Source organism: Talpa europaea, assembly GCF_964194135.1.
Source record: "Talpa europaea genome assembly, chromosome: 12".
Lineage (NCBI taxonomy): Eukaryota > Metazoa > Chordata > Mammalia > Eulipotyphla > Talpidae > Talpa > Talpa europaea.
In genome coordinates this window covers 25,377,397-25,401,963 of record NC_140079.1, presented here as the reverse complement: position 1 = coordinate 25,401,963, position 24,567 = coordinate 25,377,397, and the positions used below count along the sequence as shown (strand labels likewise).

The 24,567-nt window shown below is 39.1% G+C and overlaps 1 protein-coding gene across 1 annotated transcript; it reads right to left on the bottom strand.

The window, feature by feature from the left end:
* Positions 1–554: 554 nt before the first annotated feature.
* FAM118B (family with sequence similarity 118 member B) lies at positions 555–20,647 on the bottom strand (the record flags this gene model as incomplete). Its single annotated transcript, XM_084249936.1, is given in 7 exon segments — positions 555–603; positions 605–665; positions 5,173–5,458; positions 6,730–6,858; positions 9,565–9,792; positions 17,121–17,373; positions 20,562–20,647. Coding segments are annotated over 7 exon segments (1,092 nt in total).
* Positions 20,648–24,567: the final 3,920 nt, after the last annotated feature.

Below are 24,567 nucleotides of genomic sequence, written 5' to 3'. Positions count from 1 at the left end.
TGCAGAGCCGCAGCCACTGTCAGTGGAGGTATCACACTGGTCTGCTGTGTGGAAACAGGCATGTCCAGCCTGGGGGTGGGGTGGGGTGGGGTGAGGGGCTACACGTGGGCCCCATGGTCTCTTGGGGATTCTTGAACTGGAACAGGCCACAGGATATCAAGAACCGGCTGGCATGAAGATTAAGTTGGAACATTCATCCCCCCAACCAACCCCCCACCCTTCAACCTTTGGGTTTGGAACTTCCTAGGAGCTGTGTTGGGTTCTTGTAAGTTTACTTGTTAAACACTGTCCACGGTGGGCCTTATAGCTGGGTCTAATGGTGATGATTTCTCCAGCCTTCATGTACTACAGTCTGTGGAGAGAAAGAAAAGGTAGAGAATAAAACGAAGTTCCACAAAAACAGGTTTATACAGCTAAAGCTACAAATACTTAAGCTTTAATCTTTCAGAAGGCAAGACATAAGTGGTAGTAGATACCTTGTAATAGACTTGATAGCAAAATATAGAATCCTTAACTGCTAGGAAAGACAAATTCTCCAAGGTCTTAACTATGTCCTAGGAAAACATTTTCTGCTGCCAAATCGACAAATAGAATAGGAAATAGTATACCTCTTCTTTCACTGTGTGCCGTAGATGAGCCATTTAGTTGACCTTCTCTCACCATCCCTGCTAAATAGAATGTACGTTAGTATCAGACATTAGACTGAAAAGTGAAAACTATTAATAGTAAAAAGAAATCCAGCCAGAAAAATGAGATGAAAATACTCAGTCTAAGAAGGATGATACTTTAGAAATGAGCATATTCTAGAAGAGAGGGCAGTGGGGAGAAAAAACTGGATTAGTCTGCAGATTGCTGTTATTAAAGAATGGAAGCAATAAGGTCTCTGAGTTCACCCAGCTTGCTGATAAACAAGATACTCTACCCGGGGAAGGTATTTGCTGCTCCTCGCTAGTCTAGAAGGCCAACTCGAGGTGGAAAAAAAAAAAATCAGTCTGACCGGGGTGGAGAACAGTATGCAAATGAACGAATTCAACCAAGAAGAATAGTAAAAAGTATCTCTGGATACATAAAATGGGTAAGGTCTGTGTTCTCCAACATGGTGCCATCAGCCATGTGGCTATTTCGTTTTAGATCAAATTAAAAACTGTTCCTCAATCACTAACCACGTTTCAAGGGCTCAACAGCCACATTTGGCTCGTGGTTACAGTATTGAACCGTAAAGATTATAAAATATTTCTATCACTGCAGAAAATTCTACTGGACAAGAGTGGGACAGATAATGATGCAGGAGAAAATAAAAAACTGATACATGAAAGAAAAGAACAGAAGTCTGAATTTTACTCTTGGAAGAAAATCAGTCTACGTGATTAGCAAATTAGGGACTTTAAAAAAAAAGCCCTGATAGAGTCAGCATTCTCCCACTGGAAAGCACTTTAGTGATATATATCAACCACTAAAATGTTCATGCCCCTTGATCTAATTACACCGAGAACTCATCCTAAGGAAATTACTGACTAAAAGAAAAACTGTAGGGATGAAGATGTCATTCATTGCACAGCACTTACAATAGAAAAAAAATTAGAAATTGCCCAATGTAAGGTAATAATTAGGTAACCTATAACATTCTCACTGGCCTATAACATAGCCATTTAAAACAATGGTTAGGCACTATGGAGAGCTGTGTGGAGATTTCTGGACCTACTAAACATAGAACTTCCATATGATCCAGCAATTCCACTCCTAGGTATTTACCCAAAGGACACAGAAACATCAATTCCAAAGGGCACCTGCACCCCTATGTTTATAGCAGCACTGTTTACAATAGCTAAGCTTTGGAAACAACCCAAATGCCCAAAAATAGATGACTGGATCAAGAAGATGTGGTACATATACACCATGGCATATTACTCAGCATTCAAAAAAGATAAACACATGCAATTTGCAGCAACATGGATGGAGCTGGAAGGGATCATGCTCGGCGAAATAAGCCAGAAAGAAAAAGAAAAATACCGGATGGTCTCACTCATAGCAGGAATCTAGAAAACTTAAATAAGGGACCAGGAAAATGAATAACTATAAGAAAGCGAAAATCAAAATCAACAAAAAACTAGGAACCAGAGACACTCTATGGGGGGTAGAGGGCGGGAGGGGAGGGAGGGGAGGGTTTAGGGTCGAAATAAGGGGGTTGCAATTGTGCAATTGTATGGGGAATATAAAAATAAAATTTATTATTAAAAATAATAATAAAACAATGGTTAGGAAGACTAGCCACGTGGGAAAATCTGTGGTGCACTATGAAAAAGAGCAAGTATCAAAATGTATACTTTGTTTACAACTAAGCATTGGAAAAACTTCATTGGAAATGTCCCAAAATAACTGCTTGTATTATGTTAATGAATTATAAGATAATTGGTTTTCTTCTCCCCATTACTTGAATTTTTAAAAAAAATAAATGTACAGGGCCTCCCCGGTGGCGCAGCGGTTGAGCACTGGGTTGCAAAGCTGCCCGCAGCCTCTGCAGCACCAGTTCGATCCCCGGCTGCTCCCCGGCCACCGGAGGAGGGTCCCGCATGGCGCGCAGACCTCTCCGGCCGCCCGCTGCTCCCCTCAGCAGTGTGCTTCGGTCCTTCTGCCTGCTCTGCTCCCCGCTCTGACTCTGGTGAATTCTCTCACCCTCCTGCGCTTCTGACTGTACCCAGTGCTTGTATAAATAAATAAAAAAATAAATAAATCTTTAAAAAAAATAAATAAAATAAATGTACATAATTTTTTAAAAAAATTTAAGATTATCTTACATAATCTTTTGAACCCAGGTACTTTTCACTATGCAATGTAAGCACACAGCACAGTGCCAGGCGCACAGCAAATGCTGTGTTAGCTACAGCAGCAAAAGATCTCGCACCTTTTAGCAATGTATCTACAGAGACTCACCCAGGACGGAAGTTAGCCTTGTCTCAAAATGAAAGGTTTTTAATGTAAGGCTGTTCTGCTAGATTTCAAATTACAAGTTAGCTGATCACTCTATAAAGCCCTAGGCATATTGAAAATCCTGGTTTTTTAAAATTCAGAATACCCTGATGACTGATACCTTTGGGGAAAGCCACTCTGGTAAGAAATCTACACAGCCAATAAAAGAACAGGAGTCACGGGCCTTCCCGGTGGCGCAGCGGTAGAGCGCTGGGTTGCGAAGCTGCCCGCAGCCTCTGCAGCGCAGGTTCGACCCCCGGCTGCTTCCCGGCCACCGAAGGAGGGTCCCACATGGCGCGCAGGCCTCTCCTGCCGCCCGCTGCTCCCCTTAGCAGTGTACTTCGTCACTCTGCCTGCTCTGCTCCCCGCTCTGGCTCTGGTGAATTCTCTCACCCTCCCGTGCTTCTGACTGTGCCCAGCGCTTGTATAAATAAATAAATAAATAATCTTAAAAAAACAAAAAAGAACAAGAGTCACTTTACAATATGTGTGATGATTTTGTGCAGCAGGAACAACTGTCAGGAGGGATTTTTTTTTTTTTGTGGTTTTCAATTTATCATCTTCCCTGGGTAGAAGATCTCAGAGTATAGGTCAAAAGAAATACGTGGAGTTTGGTTTTGTACCTCTGGTTTAATGAAACAAATGCCCAAAGGAAAAATCTACACAAAGTCCTAAGTAGGACAAACAGCAGCAGAAAATCTGAATATTGCAAGACAGCAGAAAACATCCCCCAGAAAGAAGAATAGTTTCCCAGGAGAGATAAACTGAAAGGTTTGTAATCTTGGGGTTTTCTAAGGCCTTCGGGAATGAGGGTAGACAGAGTTTTCAGAACTCCCTTATGGTGATGCTTTTTACAATTTTATTCCATCAAACTATAGGCATGGAGAATAAGAAATGAGGACATTCATTACAGGAGAATCCCATTTGAAGCAATCCGATTCAGAAAAGAAATTTGGGAATGATTATTAGACTCAGGGAAAAGTTATTTATATATTAAATAACCTGTACCTTAACAGGTGTCCCTGTTGAGATTGACAAGAAAAACACATGTAACCTTCAAGAACATAATTCTATTTGTAAAAAGCAAAGTTTCTTTGGAGCTGGCCAAGAGAGTCAGAATAACCATATCTAGGGTCTGGTTTTAGTCAATAAATGGTTTTAAAAAACACTCTTTAATTTAGCTGATAGCAAAAACTTCTGCTTTTTTATAAAGTTACTGGGAACTTGCCTGGAGCCATTAATAAAGTGAATCTTTTATCCTCATTTGACTCTATCTTTCTAATGCCTGGAGTAAAATGTCAAATAATGGCACCGCTAACCTCTGACTTTAATATCACCAAAGCTGTCTCCAAATATCACTTTAAAAGCTTTTTTCCCTGCTTATAAAGATTATGCATATTTATTATAGAAAATGCTAACACAGATGCATCAAATTTAAAAGCACTTTAGATTCTACCGCATACAGATTCTTCCAGAATATTTCAGGTACTTTTCTATACAAACACACAAACATAGACTATATCTACAAGTTTTATGAATGGGACTAGCCATGGTGGGTTTTAAAATTCATTTTTTTCTTCTTCAGTACAATGTCTCTGGCATTTTTGGGGACAAGAAAAAACATTTTCCCTTTTATGACTTCATTTTATTTCATCAATTTGAATAAACTCTGGCTACATATAGGATTCCCTATTACCTGGGACATCTTAGGCTGCTTTCGATATTTTGTCATTATTTAAAACACTGATTATATTCTTTGTGCAATTGTGTAACTGCACAATTTCCAATTATCTCCTTAGGAGAAATTTCTCCAATAACAAATTGTATTGAGTAGGCCAAAGATTTTAAAATTTTGAAGCCATTACAGAAAGCTCCAACTTTACCATCCCGTCAACGCTGTATTTGTTTTCCTCATAGCTTTAGACAAAATTGAGCTATTTCAAATCTAAATTCTAATTGCATTTCAGTGATAATCAGGTGAGACTGAATATTTTTTCATTCTTCCTATTTCTCTATTAAACTACTGAAGTATATCCTTTATCAATTCCCATTTATCCCAAAGATATGTTAGTCTAACCTGGACTAACCATGATGTCCCTCCACCATTTGGTTAACTTCTTCGTAACTATTTTGACTATCACAAATACACAGAAGGCTGAAGATTTGCTGCTCTCTGATCCCTGTCAGTCTCAAAATGCATCTTACCTGATCTACCCCTCGTGGAGATCTCACACGTCAGCCGCTTGAAGTATTCCGGAAGATCAGCATATTCATTTCCATAAGAGATGACCTTAATCCCTTTGTCCAGCATGTTTTCTCGAAGCTTCTTAAATTCATCTACGTCTCCTCTCCGAACCAGCATGAAATGTTCTAAGTCAGATTTATGCTTGACAGCCTCCAGAAAGAGGGCTTGGAAAGTGGTGTCATCCACAGTCCAGCCACAACCCAGGAAAAGAAATGACTTGTTTTCATAGAGTTTCTGAATCTCTCTCTTGCAGGAAAAGAAACAGTATATTAATGACACCACAAACGCACAAACAAACAAAAGGCAATCAGGTCCTATGTGGCACACTGGGCAGACTGTGATGGCCAGTTAGCCAAGATTTAAGTGGGTACACACATCCCATGAAGGAGCCTGAGCTTCTTGTTCATTACAGTAACCTAATGAATCGTTTTGATTGTATTTTTACCAGATAGTCTCCTGTAGGCGCTCTACCCAGCAAGCACTCTATTGGTCTGGTAGTTTATACTTTAGATCTTTGTGCCCAGAGGTCATAGAGCAATGAATGAGTAGGTCTTTGATGTATCTTATTCTTTCCATTTTCTGGAGCATATGTGCCTTTTTTTTTTTTTTAAGCCTTATGACCTGATCCATGGCTCATCAGAGAAGACAATCCCATCATTAAATTTGCTCAAAGAAAGTATGATACTCAGAACATGTAGATGTGTATACATACATGAATACATATACACATACATACAAAGCATTAGAAATGATTCTGCTTACGGGATGACTCAATGTCAGTGATCAATACAGTTACAATAGATGTCAGGAAAAAACAGGTGGGGAAAAAGTCTCTTAAGCTTTAGAAAATGCCATACTTTCTCCGTCTTTCTTTGCCACAGCATGGAACGATACTAACATTCTCAGTGACACAGTGCTGAAAACAGCCGGTATTCATGCTCAGGAGTGGGGACCAGTGAACTTTCCCCACATGTCACTGGCCACGAATACTTCTGGTTTGAACATGTACGAGTGAACAAGTATAAAACTTGCATCTCAAAAGATCAGAAAGTTTTTCCACAAAGAAGAAAATCTCAATTTTATCACTGTAACTGAATTTTTTCCAGTGAACCATAAAAATGAGGTGTGGTAATTCAATATAAATCTACCACCATTTATACAAAATTTCCTTAAAATGTATGTTTTAGTAGGAATGAATCAGTAAAAAGCTGAACTATAAAAAAACCAAATGATAAAGGGTAAAATGTATTCTCTGCATGTGAAGATAATGCCAGTGACAGGGTGCCATCTGCTGGCTGTCAATCAGGTACAAAGAAAACCCTGTGGCTTGATAGCTGAGGAGATGGTCTACATTTCCTAAGGTGGCATGCATACCAACAAGCTTAGAAACACAGGAAAGAATGTTTGGCCTTTGCATTTTTAATTATTAAAAAGAATATGTTATTCCTTGAAGACAAATTGCATATTTAGATTTTCCAGGAGGGCTTTCCCAAACCAGCAAGGTCAGCACAACTCACCATAACTTCAGTGTTCCTGAGCACATTCTGATACCCAGCTGGATGAAGGACAATGCCACTGGGGTTGGTATAGACCCCATGGATGTGTAACACGCTCAGCTTCCGCTTCTCCTGAGCCCACTCTAGGACCTGCACAACATAAATACAGCTCAGCCAGGTTGGCAGGGCTGAGCACTTGTTTAAAGATTCCAATGGGCAAGAGGCTGTTTTGAGGATGAGGCTTCCGACATAACACCAAAGTCATGACATCACAGGGCAAGAATGCCAAATCTGATGTGGCCTCAGTTTCCACTACAGGCATGACTGTTAGGACTGACGAAAAGAAGCCTAGTGCTTTCTCTTCGAAAATAATAAAATATTAGGATTCATTTGTCATCATTTGTAGAAACAGTAGGGGCTTTTCTCACATATGACAGCTAAAGAGGACTGTCCCAGGAATGATCACTAAGGTATCAAGCCACCTTGTATTGCCCCTTTTCACACTTACTCCAAACTTGGGCAAATGGCTTTCACACTTACTCCTTTAGCCAACAGGGCATGAACAAATTTGACATCAACAAAAGTTGGAATAATGTTGGCAGACTCTTACTTCCCTTTTACTACTTTTGTAACCCAGCTACAAGTGAACAAGGCTGGGCTAGCCGGCTGGAGATGCGAGGCCCAGAGCACAGCCTGACCGCACCAACAGACAAGGAAGCAAGGCCATCTTACAATGCTCAGCCTGAGTCTGACCACAAAATGACTGCAGCCATGTGGGTGACCAGCAAAACAGCAGAAGAAACGCCCAGTTCAGATACTCCCCAGTTTAATTGCTAGTGCATGTTATCACAGTCAAATAAAATGCTGTTTCAAGCCACAAAGTTTCAGGGTGGTTTCATCTTGCAGCAATTGATAAGCAGTAAAAGAATCACTTCAGTCACTCTGAGCTCCTTACAAAGCTATCAATGAAGAACACCCATTTAGGTGACAGCTGCGCCAACAGCCACCTGCATTCAAGATTCCATTTTCCCATGGATTTGAGACAATATAAATTATTAACATTCTAGAGAAATATGGTAAGATTAGGAAAAGTAGTTAAGTGCACAAAGAGTTAGAATTTGAATATTACCAGGCCCTGTTCTGACTGCTCAGTCATGACTTTAACCATCACCCATATCATCCCTAATGTTTGTTAAAAACACAAAGCAAATCTCAAGCTTTGAGATTTTAAATGCAGCGATGGAAAATGTCAAGTCTGACAGAGATCCTTAACTTCTGATGTTGGCCATGAGCTCTGAAAATACATCAGAAACACATGGAAACGTTTGCCAGTCATTCATTTTTGTATTTCATTCAAGCATCTATTAACTCTAAAATATGTACTGATAACTTAGTATGTGCTATCTGCGACACTAAAGTAAGAAAGGCTGACATAGTTCCTATTCAAATGGTTATATTCATGTGAGGTAAACAAACGGGTTAAAATAAAATTAAAAAGCCAGAGTAAGCACTATGAAGGAAATACACAAAGAAATAAGGCTGGGTTCCTTCCTTTCCACCTTTCTAAATACCAGTACTACTTTATTTTTATTTATTATTTATTTATTTTTTGTGGGACCCTCACTGGTGGCCAGGAACGAACCGGCGCTGCAGAGGCTGCGGGCAGCCTCGCAGCCCAGCGCTCAACTGCTGCACCACCAGGGGAGGCCCTCAGAACTACTTTAAATAGAAAGGTCAGAGAAGGCATCTTAGAAGAGCTGAACTGAAGTGAAGCTTCACAGGTGAAGAATGAGTGGGACTATAACACATGGGGGAAAATATTCTAGGCAGAGAAAATCAGTCTCTCTGACACCATTTTTTAAATTTGATTTCCTTTTAAAATCTGACAAGAGCAGTATTACACTACTACTGTGGCAGAGGTGGCCCTGTGACAATGGATACATCCAATGGGGAAATCACTTGTCTATTCAAACTCTATTTAGCTGGGCTCCAAGTGGGATATAAAGGCAGGTTCCTGGGAAAACAAAGTGTGGAAGAAAAGTTATAGGACAAATGAGACCTGGTGGTGTTTTACAAACTGTTGTTTTTTGATTTATTCACTATGTCTCAGACTTTTCTTTATGGTGGTGAAAACATTATTATGGCTTCACTGTGTTTCATCAATTAAATACACATTGGTGTATCTATAGAATCTCCTATTGGTACTAGATTTCACATTATGAACTCAGGTAAAATAACTATTCCAATAAAGCCTCATCTTGTTAGTTCACACAGACCAGTATCTGTAATTTAGATGGGGTATGGGGCCCAGGTCATCTGGTGGAGGGTGAAAAATTAACAAAACAAAAACTCCTATAATTTAGTGGATGGCTAGTTTAGTGGATGGCTTAGGTGTAGCCTGGGCTACCTTTTCAAAAAGTGTATAGAGGTTTCCTTGAACACTGATCTCAATCAGCTATTACCTGCCTAGACATTGCTCTTCCAAGACCTTATAAAGCAGTTTTCACACATTTCCAAGGAATATCATAAAGAATATATTCTAAGAGGGAGCTCTAAATCAGTACTACATCTGCCTGATATTATTAAGCATTAAAGAGGTATTAATAGTTCAAATGACTTTCTATAATCTTGCTTTAAATTGCGTGACATTGTCAAAACTCACAGAACTGAACACTTTCACAATCTGTGCCTTTTACTATATATTACCTCAAAAACCAAAATCCAACCAGGAACAAGAATTTTCCTTCTTACCTTTACATGGATACCAGTACTACACAATACAATAACAACAAAGGGTTTTTCTGATAAAGATACAATCCACCTGTCTGAAGAAAAGACTACTTCTTTACTTTTTACCTTTTTCTCATCGGTAAGGTCAAGGGATTCAAGTTGTTTTCCCTGATCGGCTGCATACAGTTCTAGCAGATTATCAAAATTTGTAGTTAACACCAGGGCTCCATTTTCCATCAGGTGGAGAACTGACTGAAGTAGCTGTTTTCCAGAATCTTCCATTTTTGACTCCAAGTCATCAAATACTTCATATAAACAGTCTTTGAAAAATGTGGATCGGACATTACTAGTACGCTAGGGAGGGATTTAAAAGAGAAAAATTAATCCTAGGTGTTTTGGTAGGTCATTTGTTTTAATTACAGTAATAGCACACTCTTGAAGAACACTCTGTACTTAAATAATGATAAAGTAATGTTTACCTCACAGGGTTACAATAAGTAAAACAGGATAACACAAGCTAAGTATTTCACAAGGCCTAGGACACAGCAAGTGATCAGTACCATTACAGCAGGTGCCAAAAAGCTCCTGCTCTCTAAATCAGCAATTTTATAGAATGAAAAAAAGAGTCAAGAGGTGTGATTACCAGGGTTAAAGGAATGCTGAGGTAGAAAACCCAGCACCAATTACTCTCTAACAAGGTTCTAGGTAGGAGGATAATACTTCATCTGTTAGAGTTTCCGTGTCTAGGGAACAGCCACCAGAAGACATTGCTAAATGTAGTCCAGCATCTTTTGTGGTTCTGTCAGTCACTGTTCCATGCTAATCAATCATTGAACATGTTTTTTACAGATGCTATGGGTTTAGGAAAAAACCGCTTAACTTCTCCTTGTCTGATATTTCCCCCCTGGCATAATTCAACAATTTGTTTACAGGTATGCTAGGAAGAATATTTTGAATATTCTAAGGGTTATCAAATATTTACATTTTGCAATTGCCAATAACATTAAAAACTAAACAGTTCTGAAGAGACTCCCTATTTCTTAAGCATATGGTTTATTTAAATAACTCCCTATTTCTTAAGCATATGGCTTATTTAAATAATAGTTTATTAAATAACTTTCCCAGACTTATTTGAAATAAATGCAAAAATCTTTAAGAACTAATGAGGAGGGGGCCTCCCCGGTGGCGCAGCGGTTGAGCGCTGGGTTGCGAAGCTGCCCGCAGCCTCTGCAGCGCCGGTTCGTTCCCCGGCTGCTCCCCGGCCACCGGAGGAGGGTCCCACATGGCGCGCAGACCTCTCCTGCCGCCCGCTGCTCCCCTCAGCAGTGTACTTCGGTCCTTCTGCCTGCTCTGCTCCCCGCTCTGGCTCTGGAGAATTCTCTAACCCTCCCGCGCTTCTGACTGTACCCAGTGCTTGTATAAATAAATAAATAAATCTTTAAAAAAAAAAAAAAAAAAAAGAACTAATGAGGAGGGCCTCCCCCGTGGCGCAGCAGTTGAGCGCTGGGTTGTGAAGCTGCCCACAGCCTCTGCAGCGGCAGTTCGATCCCCGGCCACCGGGCAAGGGTCCCACATGGCGCGCAGACCTCTCCTGCCGCCCACCGCTCCCCTCAGCAGTGTACTTTGTCAGTCTACCTGTTCTGTTCTCCGCTCTGGCTCTGGTGAATTCTCTCACCCTCCCGTGCTTCTGACTGTACCCAGTGCTTGTATAAATAAATAAAAAATAAATCTTAAAAAAAAAAAAAAAAGAACCAATGAGGAAATATAATTCCAACCTCATGTAAGAAGTTGGCTTTCTGGGACAAAATCTGAAATGGGAAAGTAAGTTTGTAACATGCTACAGCAAATGTCTGACCTCTCTCCTATTCCTGTAATATAATCTATTAGATAATAACCCAAGAATGAGTTCTTTCCCATTCGAACACACATAATTGCACTTAGCTGCTAGACAATCCTCCTCCTCTTTTTCCTCATACTAGTTCCCTTACCATCCTGGTTTTCTTTGTATGTCTTTCTAACAGTGCATGATAAAAGATCTGTTTCCATGGAACCACATAAGCAGATGCATGAAACATGCTTCAATTTGCCAAATTCTTTTCCTAATTTTTCTTTTTTTTTAAAGATTTATTTATTTATTTATACAAGCACTGGGTACAGTCAGAAGCGCGGGGAGAGTGAGAGAATTCACCAGAGCCAGAGCGGGAGAGAACAGGCAAAAAGGACCGAGGTACACTGCTGAGGGGAGCAGCGGGAGGCAGGGGAGGCAGGAGAGGTCTGCGCGCCATGTGGGACCCTCCTCGGGTGGCCGGGAGCAGCCTGGGATCAAACCAGCACTGCAAAAGCTGCGGGCAGCTTCGCAACCCAGCGCTCAACTGCTGCGCCACCGGGAAGGCCCTTCCTAAGTTTTCAAAATATGTAATCATAAAATATAAAATCATAAACAAAATATGAAATATTTCATAAAGGATAAAATCATAAAAATATAAAGTCATCTCTTCTTTAAAATAAATAGTAAATATTTTCACAGTACAAAAGCAAAACAGTACGGATGCCTGGTGGTGATAAGCCCAGAAATTTTTCTGGTGCTATCAATCACTGTTCCATGCTAATCTTCGACTAGACAGGTCCATGGGCAGTGAGCTCAAAGATTCTTTTCTAGTGCTAAATAGATGGCGCAGCCCATAATTTACGTGATTAAGAATGTAGATAGGGATTTTGAAGTTTTGTCCTTTTTCATGCAATAGCATAAACAGTGACATAACATATCAGCAGCTCAAAGGCAACCAATTGGACACTCTAACACAGTTTATCAGAATGAACAATGTGACCAGGAACAAACTAAAGAATTTCTAGCCTTAGTTAGGGCATTTTACTACATACAAGAATCAACTACTATTGAATCCAGGCAGTCTTCTAGACTTGTTATTTAAAAAAAAAAAGGGCATCCTTTTAGTGTTTATCAAAATTATAACCTATTTACCCACATTACCTACAATCTTGCAATCCCACTTCTGAGTATATATCCCACAGATATAATTGCAAATAAGGTTAGCACTGCTCTGTAAAAAACTAGAAATGAGTCAACTACACATATAGAGGAGACAGGGTGTGCAAAGATCTCCAGGTAATAGCGTAAAGTAAAATAAACCAGGTGCAGATTAGCATGTGTAGAATGCTACCTGTTCACATGGAGGATAGAGGTAGTAAGAAAAGAATAAATACAGCCTTATTAGTTTGTTTTTTACAAAAACAAACACTGGGAGGATATACAACAAATATCTAAGACCGATGACCCTATGGGGTAGGGTGAGTTTGGGGAGAAGAGGTAGACAAAGATATAGGTGGGAGTGAAATGTGGTGATACATATAAATTTTTTTATATCATTTCTGCAATGAATGACAGTAGCTATTCAAAAAAGCAAGATTAATTTTAAAATTAAAGAATATGGTGATTGTAAGAGCTTCTGTAACTTCATTTTGTACCCTGATTCTCACACACACATATTATACAACACCAGTTTAATCATTACACACATAGGTAAGAACTCCTGGGCCTACAATCAGGTAATCATGGTATAGAATATATTTTCTTGCCTCTAAGAAAAGAAATAAAAAGGTTAAAATCTGGAAATAAATGTCATGCACCGCCAGCTATCTTTCAGTCCTATGACTTTAAGTTACTATATCCTCACATCCACAGAAGGGAGAGAGGGTACTTTGTAGCTGCCCTGATTTCCTCAGACTTAAAATGAACATGTTTTGAAGTGGATGACCCTAGAACTAAACTTCCCACTCTCTTATTCTCTAAGTAAAGACAAAGGAATGAAAACAAACAAGGAGCTCCACGGTCTAAAGGAAATGCCAAACTCCCACATAAATTTTTGGACATTTTCTCATTCATTTAAAACATTTCCTCTACCCTGTAACCCTCACCTTCCTGACCCCAGATATAGTAAAACCAACAAAAATCCTGACTCTTTTCCACTGAGGGTAATAACATGTATTGAGCATATACTACATGCAAGACACCTATACATTATCTCATTCACTCTTCGCAAAGCCCCAGTGAAGTAAGTATACCAGTTCTACAGGTACGAAAATAGACTCTGAGGAGTAATTTGGTCCAGTGCCCCAGTGTATTTAAATGGCAGTCTTTGTGATTCTGCAACCCAAGCTTCACACACTGAACAAACTATCACTTCCTTAATATAGGAAACAGACTCAGTAAAGGTGCGAATTAGCCCTGACATACTACTGTTGTTGGTAGGATTCTTAAAAAAAATGAGGGGGGATATTTTCAAAATAGTTTTCTTAATCATATTAGGGCAATATTTGTCTTTTAAACTATGCGGATTATTTGCACAGATGGTACAAAAGGAATTATGAGGACAATTGCTGGTGCCTTAGCTTGAGTCTGTGCCAGTCACTGCCGTAGAGCTACAGGAAGATAAAATGCCAGTTTTACTTAAGGATATTCTTAGTGAAGCAGTAAAATTATTAATTGAATTAAATCTTGACCCTTGAGTACATGTCCTTTCAATCTTCTGTGTGACGAAACAGGAAGAATGCTTAAAGCATTTGTGCTGCAGAGTGGAACGGATGGCTGGTTTGAGGTAAACGCTTGGCCGATCATTTGAGTTGTTAGCAGAACCACCTTTTTATATCAAACATCATTTTTACTTGAAAAAATGACTGCCAGAAAAATTGCTATTCACATTTGGGTATCCTCATGCATTTTTGCAAAAATAAATGAAGTGAGCCTGTCAAGTGAGGACAAATTAGAGTTTTAGAAAACTTTCATTTGCCAACATGTGTCTGACAGCTTCCAAGTCCCTTTCTGATAAGACTGCTGATATTTAAGAATATAACTTTTCATTGTGTAGTAAAATGTTTCAACATCTAGAAAATATGTATAACTTAGTGAATCATTATTTCCCAAATATCCAATATATGATATCACAAAATCATGCATGGGTGAGACTTATTCTAAAGGCAAGATGGATCAGTGGATATTAATGCCACAGAATAGGAAATGTTCAGATGCCCTATTACCATCACTGGCTAGCATCTGATTTCAGATTCCATATTGTTATTATGCTTTAGGAAGCTACCACTTGCTCAGTTTTTGATTTTCAATAAAAAATATCTACAGTTATCTAAAAGACTATTAAAAAACTCTTTTTCCCCAACTATGTATCTGTGAAACCTGATTTTTTTCATTACTTAAACCAAAACACAACACAAATACAATGAACTAACTACAGGAAACAGATAAAAAATCCAGCTGTTTTCTATTAAGTCAGACAGATTCACAAAAATGTGACACCAATACCACTTCTCTCAGTAACTTTTGCTTTGGAAAATATAATCATTTTTATTAACGTATTATTTATGTAACTTGTAAAAAAGGCTTCATTAGTATTTTAAAATCAGCATCTTAAAATTTTCCGCTTTAATCTTTGATACAGTGATATTGACACCACCCACATAAAGAAAAGCTGTTTGAGATTTTCAATAAACTTTAAAAGTGTAAGAAACTGTTGAGACCAGAAAGTCTGATAATTGTGATTCCGCTGGAATGATTCTACAAATATACTTTATGGTCAGTAATAAATCTTCATCTATAAGTAACCAGTAACTCTAGTTTGATACCTTTGGTCAATACAGATTTATTCACATTAACTTTAAATCTCTTTCTTGTGGATAGTAACTAATCCAACTAGCAAAATCATGCTTTCTATTCTTAGGAGACCATTTTCATGAATGAGTGAATTCATGTAAATAGGGTGGCATGGCAACACTGTGTGTTCAGTTTAAAACAGGACTTCCTCATCCACAGTCTAGTCTTCCCAGACTATGGTACTCTTTTTCCCCATAAAGTCTTTTTCTTTCTTTTTAAGAAAATATCATTTTTATTAATTAACATGCTAACACTCCTCTTCGGCATGTTTTCCTTACAGTTTTTGGCTATCTAGTTTTCAATTATCCTTCTATCCCAATAACTGCTTTTTTAATTTTTTTTTTAAACTGGTTTTTTAACATTCAAAAAATTATGTCTTCCTTCCTCTCTGCTCTGTCAGATAGTAATATAACCACCCTTATTTTCTATTGATTGTTTGAGTCACACACCTTTCCCAACTTTCCAGCTTTATTTTTAGCAGTTTGATTGAAATATAACCCACATAACATACAGTCACCTATTTGAAGTGCACAATTCAACCATGATTTGTAGCTATACACACATGTGCAACCATCGCCACAGTCAATGTTACATTTTTATCATCTCAAAAAGAATCCTGTACCACCTAACTACCACTCTCCTGCCCTCCCTTCCTGCTCTCTGACAACCACTAATCCACTTTCTCTATATACAGATTTTATAGAACATTTCTTCCATTTAGCATAATGTTTTAAAGATTCCTATCTGTTGTAGTATGAATCGGTACTTAACTTTTATTGGCAAATAATATTCCATTGGATGAATATGTCACATGTTTATTTATCCAGCTGGTGGACATTTGGGTTATTTCTACCTTTTGGCTATGTTTCTTCTAAGAGTGTTATAGTCTCCATCCTTTCATTTAGGTGTTTAATTCATTTTGAGTTAATTTTTGTATATAAGCAGAGGTCCCATGAGTTCTATAACGCCTAATAATTCTTTACATTTTTCTAGGTTGGTAACAATGGATCCCAATTAAGGACAAGGAAATGAAAAGATGAAGAAAAAGACCCTAAATTTCTGAAATGAGTCATGAACAAGGAGGATATTACTTTTCAATGCTTATTTTTCAAGCAAACTCTTAATGACTTCTTTCCCACAGGCCCTATGGCTTGGGGGAAAATCATCGCTGATAAATGACTTCATAAGCAGTAAAAAGCTGTATGTTTTTTCAAGATGTATTCGCGTATGATTTAGAACATGCTTTAAGGATTTTATTTTTCCAAATATATCTCAAGTGAATCCTGATTTTAAAGAAATTTTTATGACAAAGCAAGACAAGGCGGCCCTTTAATCATCCAGGAATTGATATCTGACTCAGTTCAATAAAGGACAGAATTTCTTACAAATACTGAGTGAGGGCCTCCCTAGTGGCGCAGGAGTTAGTCAGCACTATCAGCTATCACAGCCAAGAGTTCAATCCCCGGCCAGGGAGCTAACCCACAAGGCGCAGAAGACCTTGCCTGTCTTTCCTGCTGCTCTCCTTAGCAGTGTATTTTAGTAGATCTGCCTGTTCTGTTTCCCACTCTGTCTCTGGTGAGTCCTCTCACCCCCCCCATGAAATTCTGGCCTACACCCCAGTTCTTGTATGCATAAATAAAAATAAATATTAAAAAAATTAAAAAATAAACCCACAATAAAATAAACCCACAAAAAATAAACCCACAATAAATACTGAATGATTCCTTTAAAAGGAACATTAAAAACTGGAGTTGCTTCATAGTGAAAAATGGGACAATCTTATTTTTTGTAAATACAGAGGGCTCACCATCACCATCATCATCATATACCACACACTGAAGTGAGTCAAGACAACGGCCCTGAATAGGGACAGTAGACCATTTGCAGAACAGCCAAATGCTATGCAAATCTGGAAGCTAGAAATGAATATTCTATTGCATGTAGCATGCACACCACAGATTTAGGAACTTTTAAGTGCCAGGGGACACAGGAGGGTACTCACAGGAGAGAGTTTCTGGATAAGGTCATGGGCAACATGGACAAGGTTCTTGTCTTCATGGAGACATTTCTGAAATTTTTTGCTTTCCTCATCTTCTAGAAGATCAAAGTCAATGGCAGCATCCAGTAGGGCCTGAATTAAGCCCTTCCAGGATTTTAGGGCTGGAACCTGAGGGGCAACAGCAGCACTAATGCCTGTTCCAATCACCAGTACGAGTTCCCGAGGCTTCTTCGTTTTTAGGCTTGGAAGCAGCTTCCTGAAAAAGTCAAACAGGATTGGGAACATCCAGTACAAATGAGGTTCATGGGGAGATTGTCTCAAATTACGGTTTTTAGCTATTACATTTATAGTTGCAAAGATGATAAGCATGGGTGTCTGAGACCTCTCCACAGTAGCTTAAGCAAAAAGATCAGACTACTAAGCCAGTGCTTGCTGAAAAACAAAGTAATAAACTTATTCTAGAATTCTAACAAACAATCTTAAAAATCAATTTTTTCCTTCAGAGTCCTTTCAACCTAAAAAAACCTCACTAATACTAGGGAAATCACATCACATCACAGTTTAGCTGAATTCTACTGAAATTATATTTTAAGCCAACATTGAATTTCAAAAGAACATGTTTGATTTGCATTCCAGAGAGAAAAGAACCCCATACAAATTAAATTCCTATGACTGAGAAATGTAAAACAGAAGATGAAAGAAAGTCAATTAAAAAAATGCAAGCTCAGCAGCACTGTGAAGCTGTCTGCAGCCTCTGCAGCTCCAGTTCAATCCCGGCTGGCCAGCGAGGGTCCCACATGGCGTGGCAGACATCTCCTGTCTTACCCACTGCTCCCCTCAGCAGTGTATTTCAGTCAGTCTGCCTGTTCTGTTCCCCGCTCTGTCTCTGGTGAATCCTCTCACCCTCCCATGCATCTGAACTGTACCCCAGTTCTTGTATAAATAAATAAATATTTTTAAAAATGTAAGCTCAAATTTTGTGAACTATTAAGGGAAAATTGAGCGTGAGATAGTCCAATATGGGAAAAAAATCTGCCTTCTGTTTTGTTCTAGATATTCTCAGGCAGAAAGAAAAGAAGAAAATAAATCTGGCCAACCAAATTCTGAAAACACAGGAGACTCACATAGCTAAATAAAGAAATAATTACTCAGACAAGGTGACAAAAAAGTGAAACACATTCATTTCTTACCATCCATGACACATGTATAGAGAGTTCTGTCTAAAGCTTCTATGTGAGACAGCAGAGAGCCACATTTCTCTGTTTTGTTCTTCACCCCCTCCCTTCATTCTGGAAACTTTATTAAAATCTGTTTGGAAATGTGTTTCTCCACATTAACTTTGGCAGGCATATTCCTCCCCCAACAAAAAACTGCCTTTCTTAACCTTTTGTCCAAATATTAAAATGAATAGAAACAAAAGGAACAGTACTCTTAACCTTGGGAAACCTGATTTTGGGGAAACAACCAACACAAGTGCCTTTTGGGGCCTCCCTGGTGGCGCAAGGGGTTAAGCACCATACTATGAAGCAATCCGCAGCCTCTGTAGCACAAGTTTGATCCCTGGCTGGCCAGGGAGCAGCCCACATGGCGCAGCAGATCTCTCCTGACACGCCCACTGCTCCCCTTAGCAGTGTATTTCAGTCGATCTGCCTGTTCTGTTCCCCACACTGTCTCTGGTGAATCCTCTCACCCCTCGCATCTCTGGCCTGTACCCCAGCTCTTGTATCCATAAATAAATAAATCTTAAAAAAAAAAAAAAAAGTGCCTTTTGGATCCCCCATTCCTGCACTCAGGCTTTCAACAAACATATGGACTTGTAAGTAAGTACCAGACACTACAATAGGCATTAGTGAGGTAACTATGAAGAACATAGATCTCAAAAGATCTACTGCAAAAGCCTGAGAATAGATATTAGAAGCAAACAATGAAAAACAAACCAGTTGAGACAGGGATGTATACATAAACATATACTCACATAAAAAAATGTCTAAGAGTCACAAAGAATTGTAAACAGTGTTTAGCTCTGGGAATTAGAAAGGGTAAGGTGTTTTACTTTTTACCAGATATTGCTGTATTTTTTATGTCATATATGTGTACATTTGAGGCAGAACTTTTCCTAATTTAGTACGTCCAGTTAAAAAAGGAAAAATGTAAAAGCTGTGTTTCCCTTCTGGGTCTTCTTAAAACCACCAACTAAGAGTAACCTTTAGAAATGGCACAAATTGGTAAAAAGTAGGAAGAATGATAGCAGATAACAGGGGTCAACAACATTTTATAAGTTGTAAAGTGAGAGCTGATTTCCTCTTTAGAACCTTGGGAATGCTCAGGCAGCTCTGGAAGCGGAAAGACAGAAAGAGAAGACTTAGGTACATGGTTGTGCCAGCAGCAGTTTTGGAGAGTTCTGGAGGGAACTCTGTTTTTGAGAATACTGTGCACAGCTCAGGGAGGAGAATTAAGTCAAAGTATGTTATGAAATTTAAGACTTTCAATTGGCCCCTGCCCCAGAGGAAGACTCCCAGACAATGGTAGCCTGTACCCTATTCCCCGCCCCCCCCCCCAGTCAAGAGCTGGGGGGATTCCTCGTTGGGGAAAACAGCATAAGAGAAAAGACCCCCAGGTTCAATAGGTGGGAGTTCCTCAGCTGCACATTTAGCCCATGCTAGAGATCACAGTGAAATCTATAGGGACCAAGCACCTATACACACACAGGTTACCCAATTGGCTTTCTAGTGTTTTCTCTTAAACATGAGCAGACAAAGAAGGATCACCTTACATTTGAGCAAAGATCCCAAGATCAGAGTTACAGCAAAACAAAGTAGCAGACTGAAAGGACCTTTCAGAAAATGAGAATATGGAAAAGCAAAGAAAGTTTAAAGAAAGAAAATAAGGCTCAGCTACTATTTATTCAGTCTTACAATGTAAATACAATATAAATATAATGTAGATAAAATTTTACCAAAATATGATATAAACATTTGGTTACAATGTTATTTCACATTTTAACCAAAAAATGTGATATAAAACATACCAGGAGGCTGTAGGGAGTGTGACAAAGTGTGTGAAGGGTGGCAATCTGGTAGGAGGATCCATGGAGAGCATGTCCAATCCTTATCTCCCATAATGAAACAAATAAAATCCCAAAACAAAGAAACAGTGATACACAGTTTTTAAAAATATGGGTGCAAAATATTAGAAGAAATGGAAAAGTTGAAAGTGGTTATCTCATAGGAGGTGAGGCATTAGAAGCCTTGAAGTACTGACTTTTAAAATGAGATACATTTTTAACTTGAACAAAAACCAAAAATTGAAACCAAAGTTATTTGATTTTTATATGAAAGTCTGTATTAGTGAAAACAACTGGTATACTGGGTAAGTTGATTAATCTTCATTACCTACCATTAATGGTAATTTACTGTGCTGCTCGGATTCCCTTCCCTTGTTTACCTGGGCTTTTTGGTGGGGGGTGCGCCATCACTGAAGAATTCAAAAATCTTGTCTATATCAGAGGCCTGGCTCCCTGTAGAAGCCATCCAGTTTCTAAAATAGATTAAACACCATGAACCATGATTAGATCTGTAAAGTATACCATTCAAAACAGCATGTACATCAGACAGTTTTAATAAGCTGGATAACCTAAAGGTGTTTTAGAGATGTCCTCTGTTTAACAGAAATTCAGTAATTAATGAACACCCAAGCCTGAGTTAAATTTATCGAAAGGTAAGAAACCTCAAAAGCATGACTCTGGTGCTCCATACAACCATCCTGCTTCTGTTTCTGAAGGCTCCCTTCTTCTCCCTCCTCCCCAACCCCTCCAAGCCAGTGTCAACTCATGTCAATTATGGCCATCAAATAAGAACTACTTATTTTCTAATGAGACAGATTTGGGAAAGATTTAGCAAATAAAAACAACCCATGGATAAGTGTGCTCATTACCCCCCACCCCAATTATCCATTTCCTATCAATTAAAGAATAGAACAAGTAATACTAATTTGCTGGCTGTTCCGCAGCCCATTGCTGGACGACTGTGTGTTCACAGGCAGAGTCTGCATGTCCTCCAACTAAACAGAGATGGTCTTTGTGTCACTGTAACGAATGGGAATGGTATTACTGAGCACAGATGTACGAAAACAACCAATCAGATGGTGGGAGGACTAGCAAAAGTAAAAGAATTAGTACAGGTCAGGATGAGTTATAGGTTTTAACTGCTTAAAACTTAAGTGAACTTGGTAAATTTAATTACTATTAATTCTAAAACAGCAGTAATGTTGTAATTTATAACACTTAAAAAATTTGTTGAATTCACTTATCTGATAAATAGAAGTTCTTCTCCCCATATTCCATCATATATAATAGAATTCTTATTTGGTATCATAGTAATCAGGAGAAAAGGAATCACAAATCACAGAAGTTGGTTCGAAGTAGATCATTTTACTAGTCAAATCTTTAATTCCACTGGTGAGAAAGCTGGGGCTTAATAAATCTCTCTAACTTAATAATCATCAGAGAAGTGTCTATAAAGTACCAGTTCTTAAAAATATAGCTTATTAATTTAAATGACAGCATACATTCCTGGGCTCTAATTCCAAATTACTGAAACTGAGTCTCTAGAGTCTCCCGGGGATTCTTAGGATGAGGCAAATAGGAAACACCTAAACAGAATGCTGTTTTTTGTAAAATCCAACCATTTTGCTGAATGTGGGGTCTGCTGGCATGTTGCATGCCACCTTCCCTTCCTTAAAGTATACACTGCAGTTTAATGGGTTCTTAGGTTGCAAATACCAATAGGAGCTAATCACCATTCAGATATTTCCATGAAGTTTTAAATTATGTGAAGTCACTTCCTACTCTAAAATCTAGACTGCAGAAATAGTTGGTAGCGTGGTTACTTCCACCACATACAGAACCACCCATCAGTTTGGGGGTACTTTTTAAAAGCATACAATGTCAACTGTACACTCGTATGCTCTTTCCCTGAATATGGTTCCAGACACACATGATTTGAACACACTGCACCCTTGTAAAGAACACTGTGTATTAAGAAAGATGACAGTAAAATGCAGAGGAAATTTAATATTTATTGTTTTGAAATACAAACATCTTTAGAATTCAGCTACTAAACCAGAGTTTCATTTCACAAACTCTTAAATAGTGCCTTCATTTCGCAAACTCTTAAACATGCCAGGCACTACTTAAAAATAACACAAGTAATCCCCATAAGCTTATGAAGTACTATTATTATTCCTGAGAAAACTGAGGTACAGAAAGACTGGGTGTCACAATTCAAATCAAGGGGGCCTGCCTCCCATGTCCATGCTCTTAATCCACCATTACTACCTAAAAACATTATTCAAATATTAGCTTCTCTGGATAGATGCAAACCCCTACGCTCACGCAGCGCTATTCCCAACAGTCAAGACATGGAAACATCCCATGTGCCTGGTGATGGATGGGTGGACTGAGGAAATGTGGCATGCATACCTGATGGAATACTTGTGGCTATTGAAGAAAAAAAAATGAACTCCTGTCATTTCTAACAACATGGATGGACCTGGAGGGACTTATGCTAAGTGAATAAATCCGAAGGAGAAAAGGCATATTTCATCTTCATTTGTGGAATAAAAAGGGAAAAAAGCAATCAAACAAACAAAACAAACCATAAAACTCTGACAGCAGAATGATGGTTACCAGAAGGGAAGAGAACAGGTAAGGGGCTGACTGGTGGATGGTGGATGATGACGGGATATTTGGTAGCGAGCAAGGTTAGCTTCTCAGTCTTTTTTTTTAAAACTTGCAGTGCTAAGAAGCAGACTTACTTGTACTAATTCTGAGGTGACCCTTACTAGTGGCTATATACCCAGGCACTCTGCTGGTGCAATCTAGGCAGTCAGGTGAATTCGGCAGCTGAGCCAAACATCCTTCTCTGGTGACAAGGACTATGGGTGACGTAGCTCCCACCACCAACCACCGCCCAGAAGCCTAGGTCAGTCTAGCATTCTTTCCTGGGAAATATGCAAGATCATTTTTGCTGGATTCCATTTCTGACAAATGGTCAATTCTTAATGTCTGTACCTGAATATTAAACTTTCTGATTTATTTTCTTCAGAATCACCTGCTTTGAAGGTCCATTCCATCCGCTAGAAGGGAATTAAATATGTTCAACACTTCCTGATAAGTTGTTACTGGAATGTTACCAGTCTTCTCATTTAACCCTTTGCACTCCGAACTATTTTATGATATTTTGATTTAATTTCTTGTGCCATTTCAAGATAAAACTTCAGGGAAACATGCATGTCTCAAAAAGTTGTGTTGAAATAACCTCAATTCCCCATAATCACTAATAATTTCCAATGTCCCCTGAGAGGGGACAGCGGAGTGCAAAGGGTTAAGAACTGGATGAGAGGGCCTCCCCCTGGTGGCGCAGGCAGGCAGTTGACCACTGCTGAAGCTTCTCCGCAGCCTCTGCAGTGCCAGTTCGATCCCGGCCCGCAGGCGAGGGTCCCACATGGCGCAGCAGACCTCTCCTGTTGTGCCCACTGCTCCCCTCAGCAGTGTATTTCATCAGTCTGCCTGTTCTGTTCTCTGCTCTGTCTCTGGTGAATCCTCTCACCCTCCCGCACATCTGACCTGTACCCTGGTTCTTGTATAAATAAATAAATCTTTAAAAAAAAAAAAAAGAACTGGATGAGAGTAGTTCAATATGCCCACAGTCTGCTTGAGCATACACCCATCCTGTTTTTTTTTTTTTGTTTTTTTTTAAGCAGGGTAACATCTTCTCTTGAGTCTCAAGGATGCCTCATATGCATACACCACAGTGGCATCTAAGCACAAACCATTTTTAATTCTTTTCAGAGTAATGTTTCGGGGGGAAAAAATCCATTTTAGCATTTACCCTAAACAACATTCAGTTAAGAGCTTCCAAGCTAACTGGGAAACATTTACATAGGTTCCTAACATGTATTTAAAACTCTTTGAGTTTTCTTTTTTTTTCTTTTTTTAAAAAGATTTATTTATGTATACAAGAACTGGGGTACAGGTCAGAGGCATGGGAGAGTGAGAAAATTCACCAGAGAGAGGGGGGAGCAGAATAGGCAGCCGGACCGAAGACAATGCTGAGGGAAGCAGCAGGCGAGACAGGAGAGGTCCACCATGTGGGTTTCTCCCTGGCCAGCCAGGAATCAAACCTGAGCTGCAGAGGCTGCAGAGGGCTTCACAGTGCAGCGCTCAACCCACTGCACCAACAGGGAGTCCCTGAGTTTTCATTTTAGTGAGACTTGTTATGAACAGCAAAGATGGAAAATGCTTTTCTGCCACAGGATAACGAAGACAGTTTCCTGTGGCACTGTCTTCTTTACTCCAATTACTGCAAAGCCTCTGAAAAGCTCTTCAAGGCCAACAGAGTTTAGCAAAAACAAAAATCAGACACTAGATAAATGCTGAAAAAAGTAACAG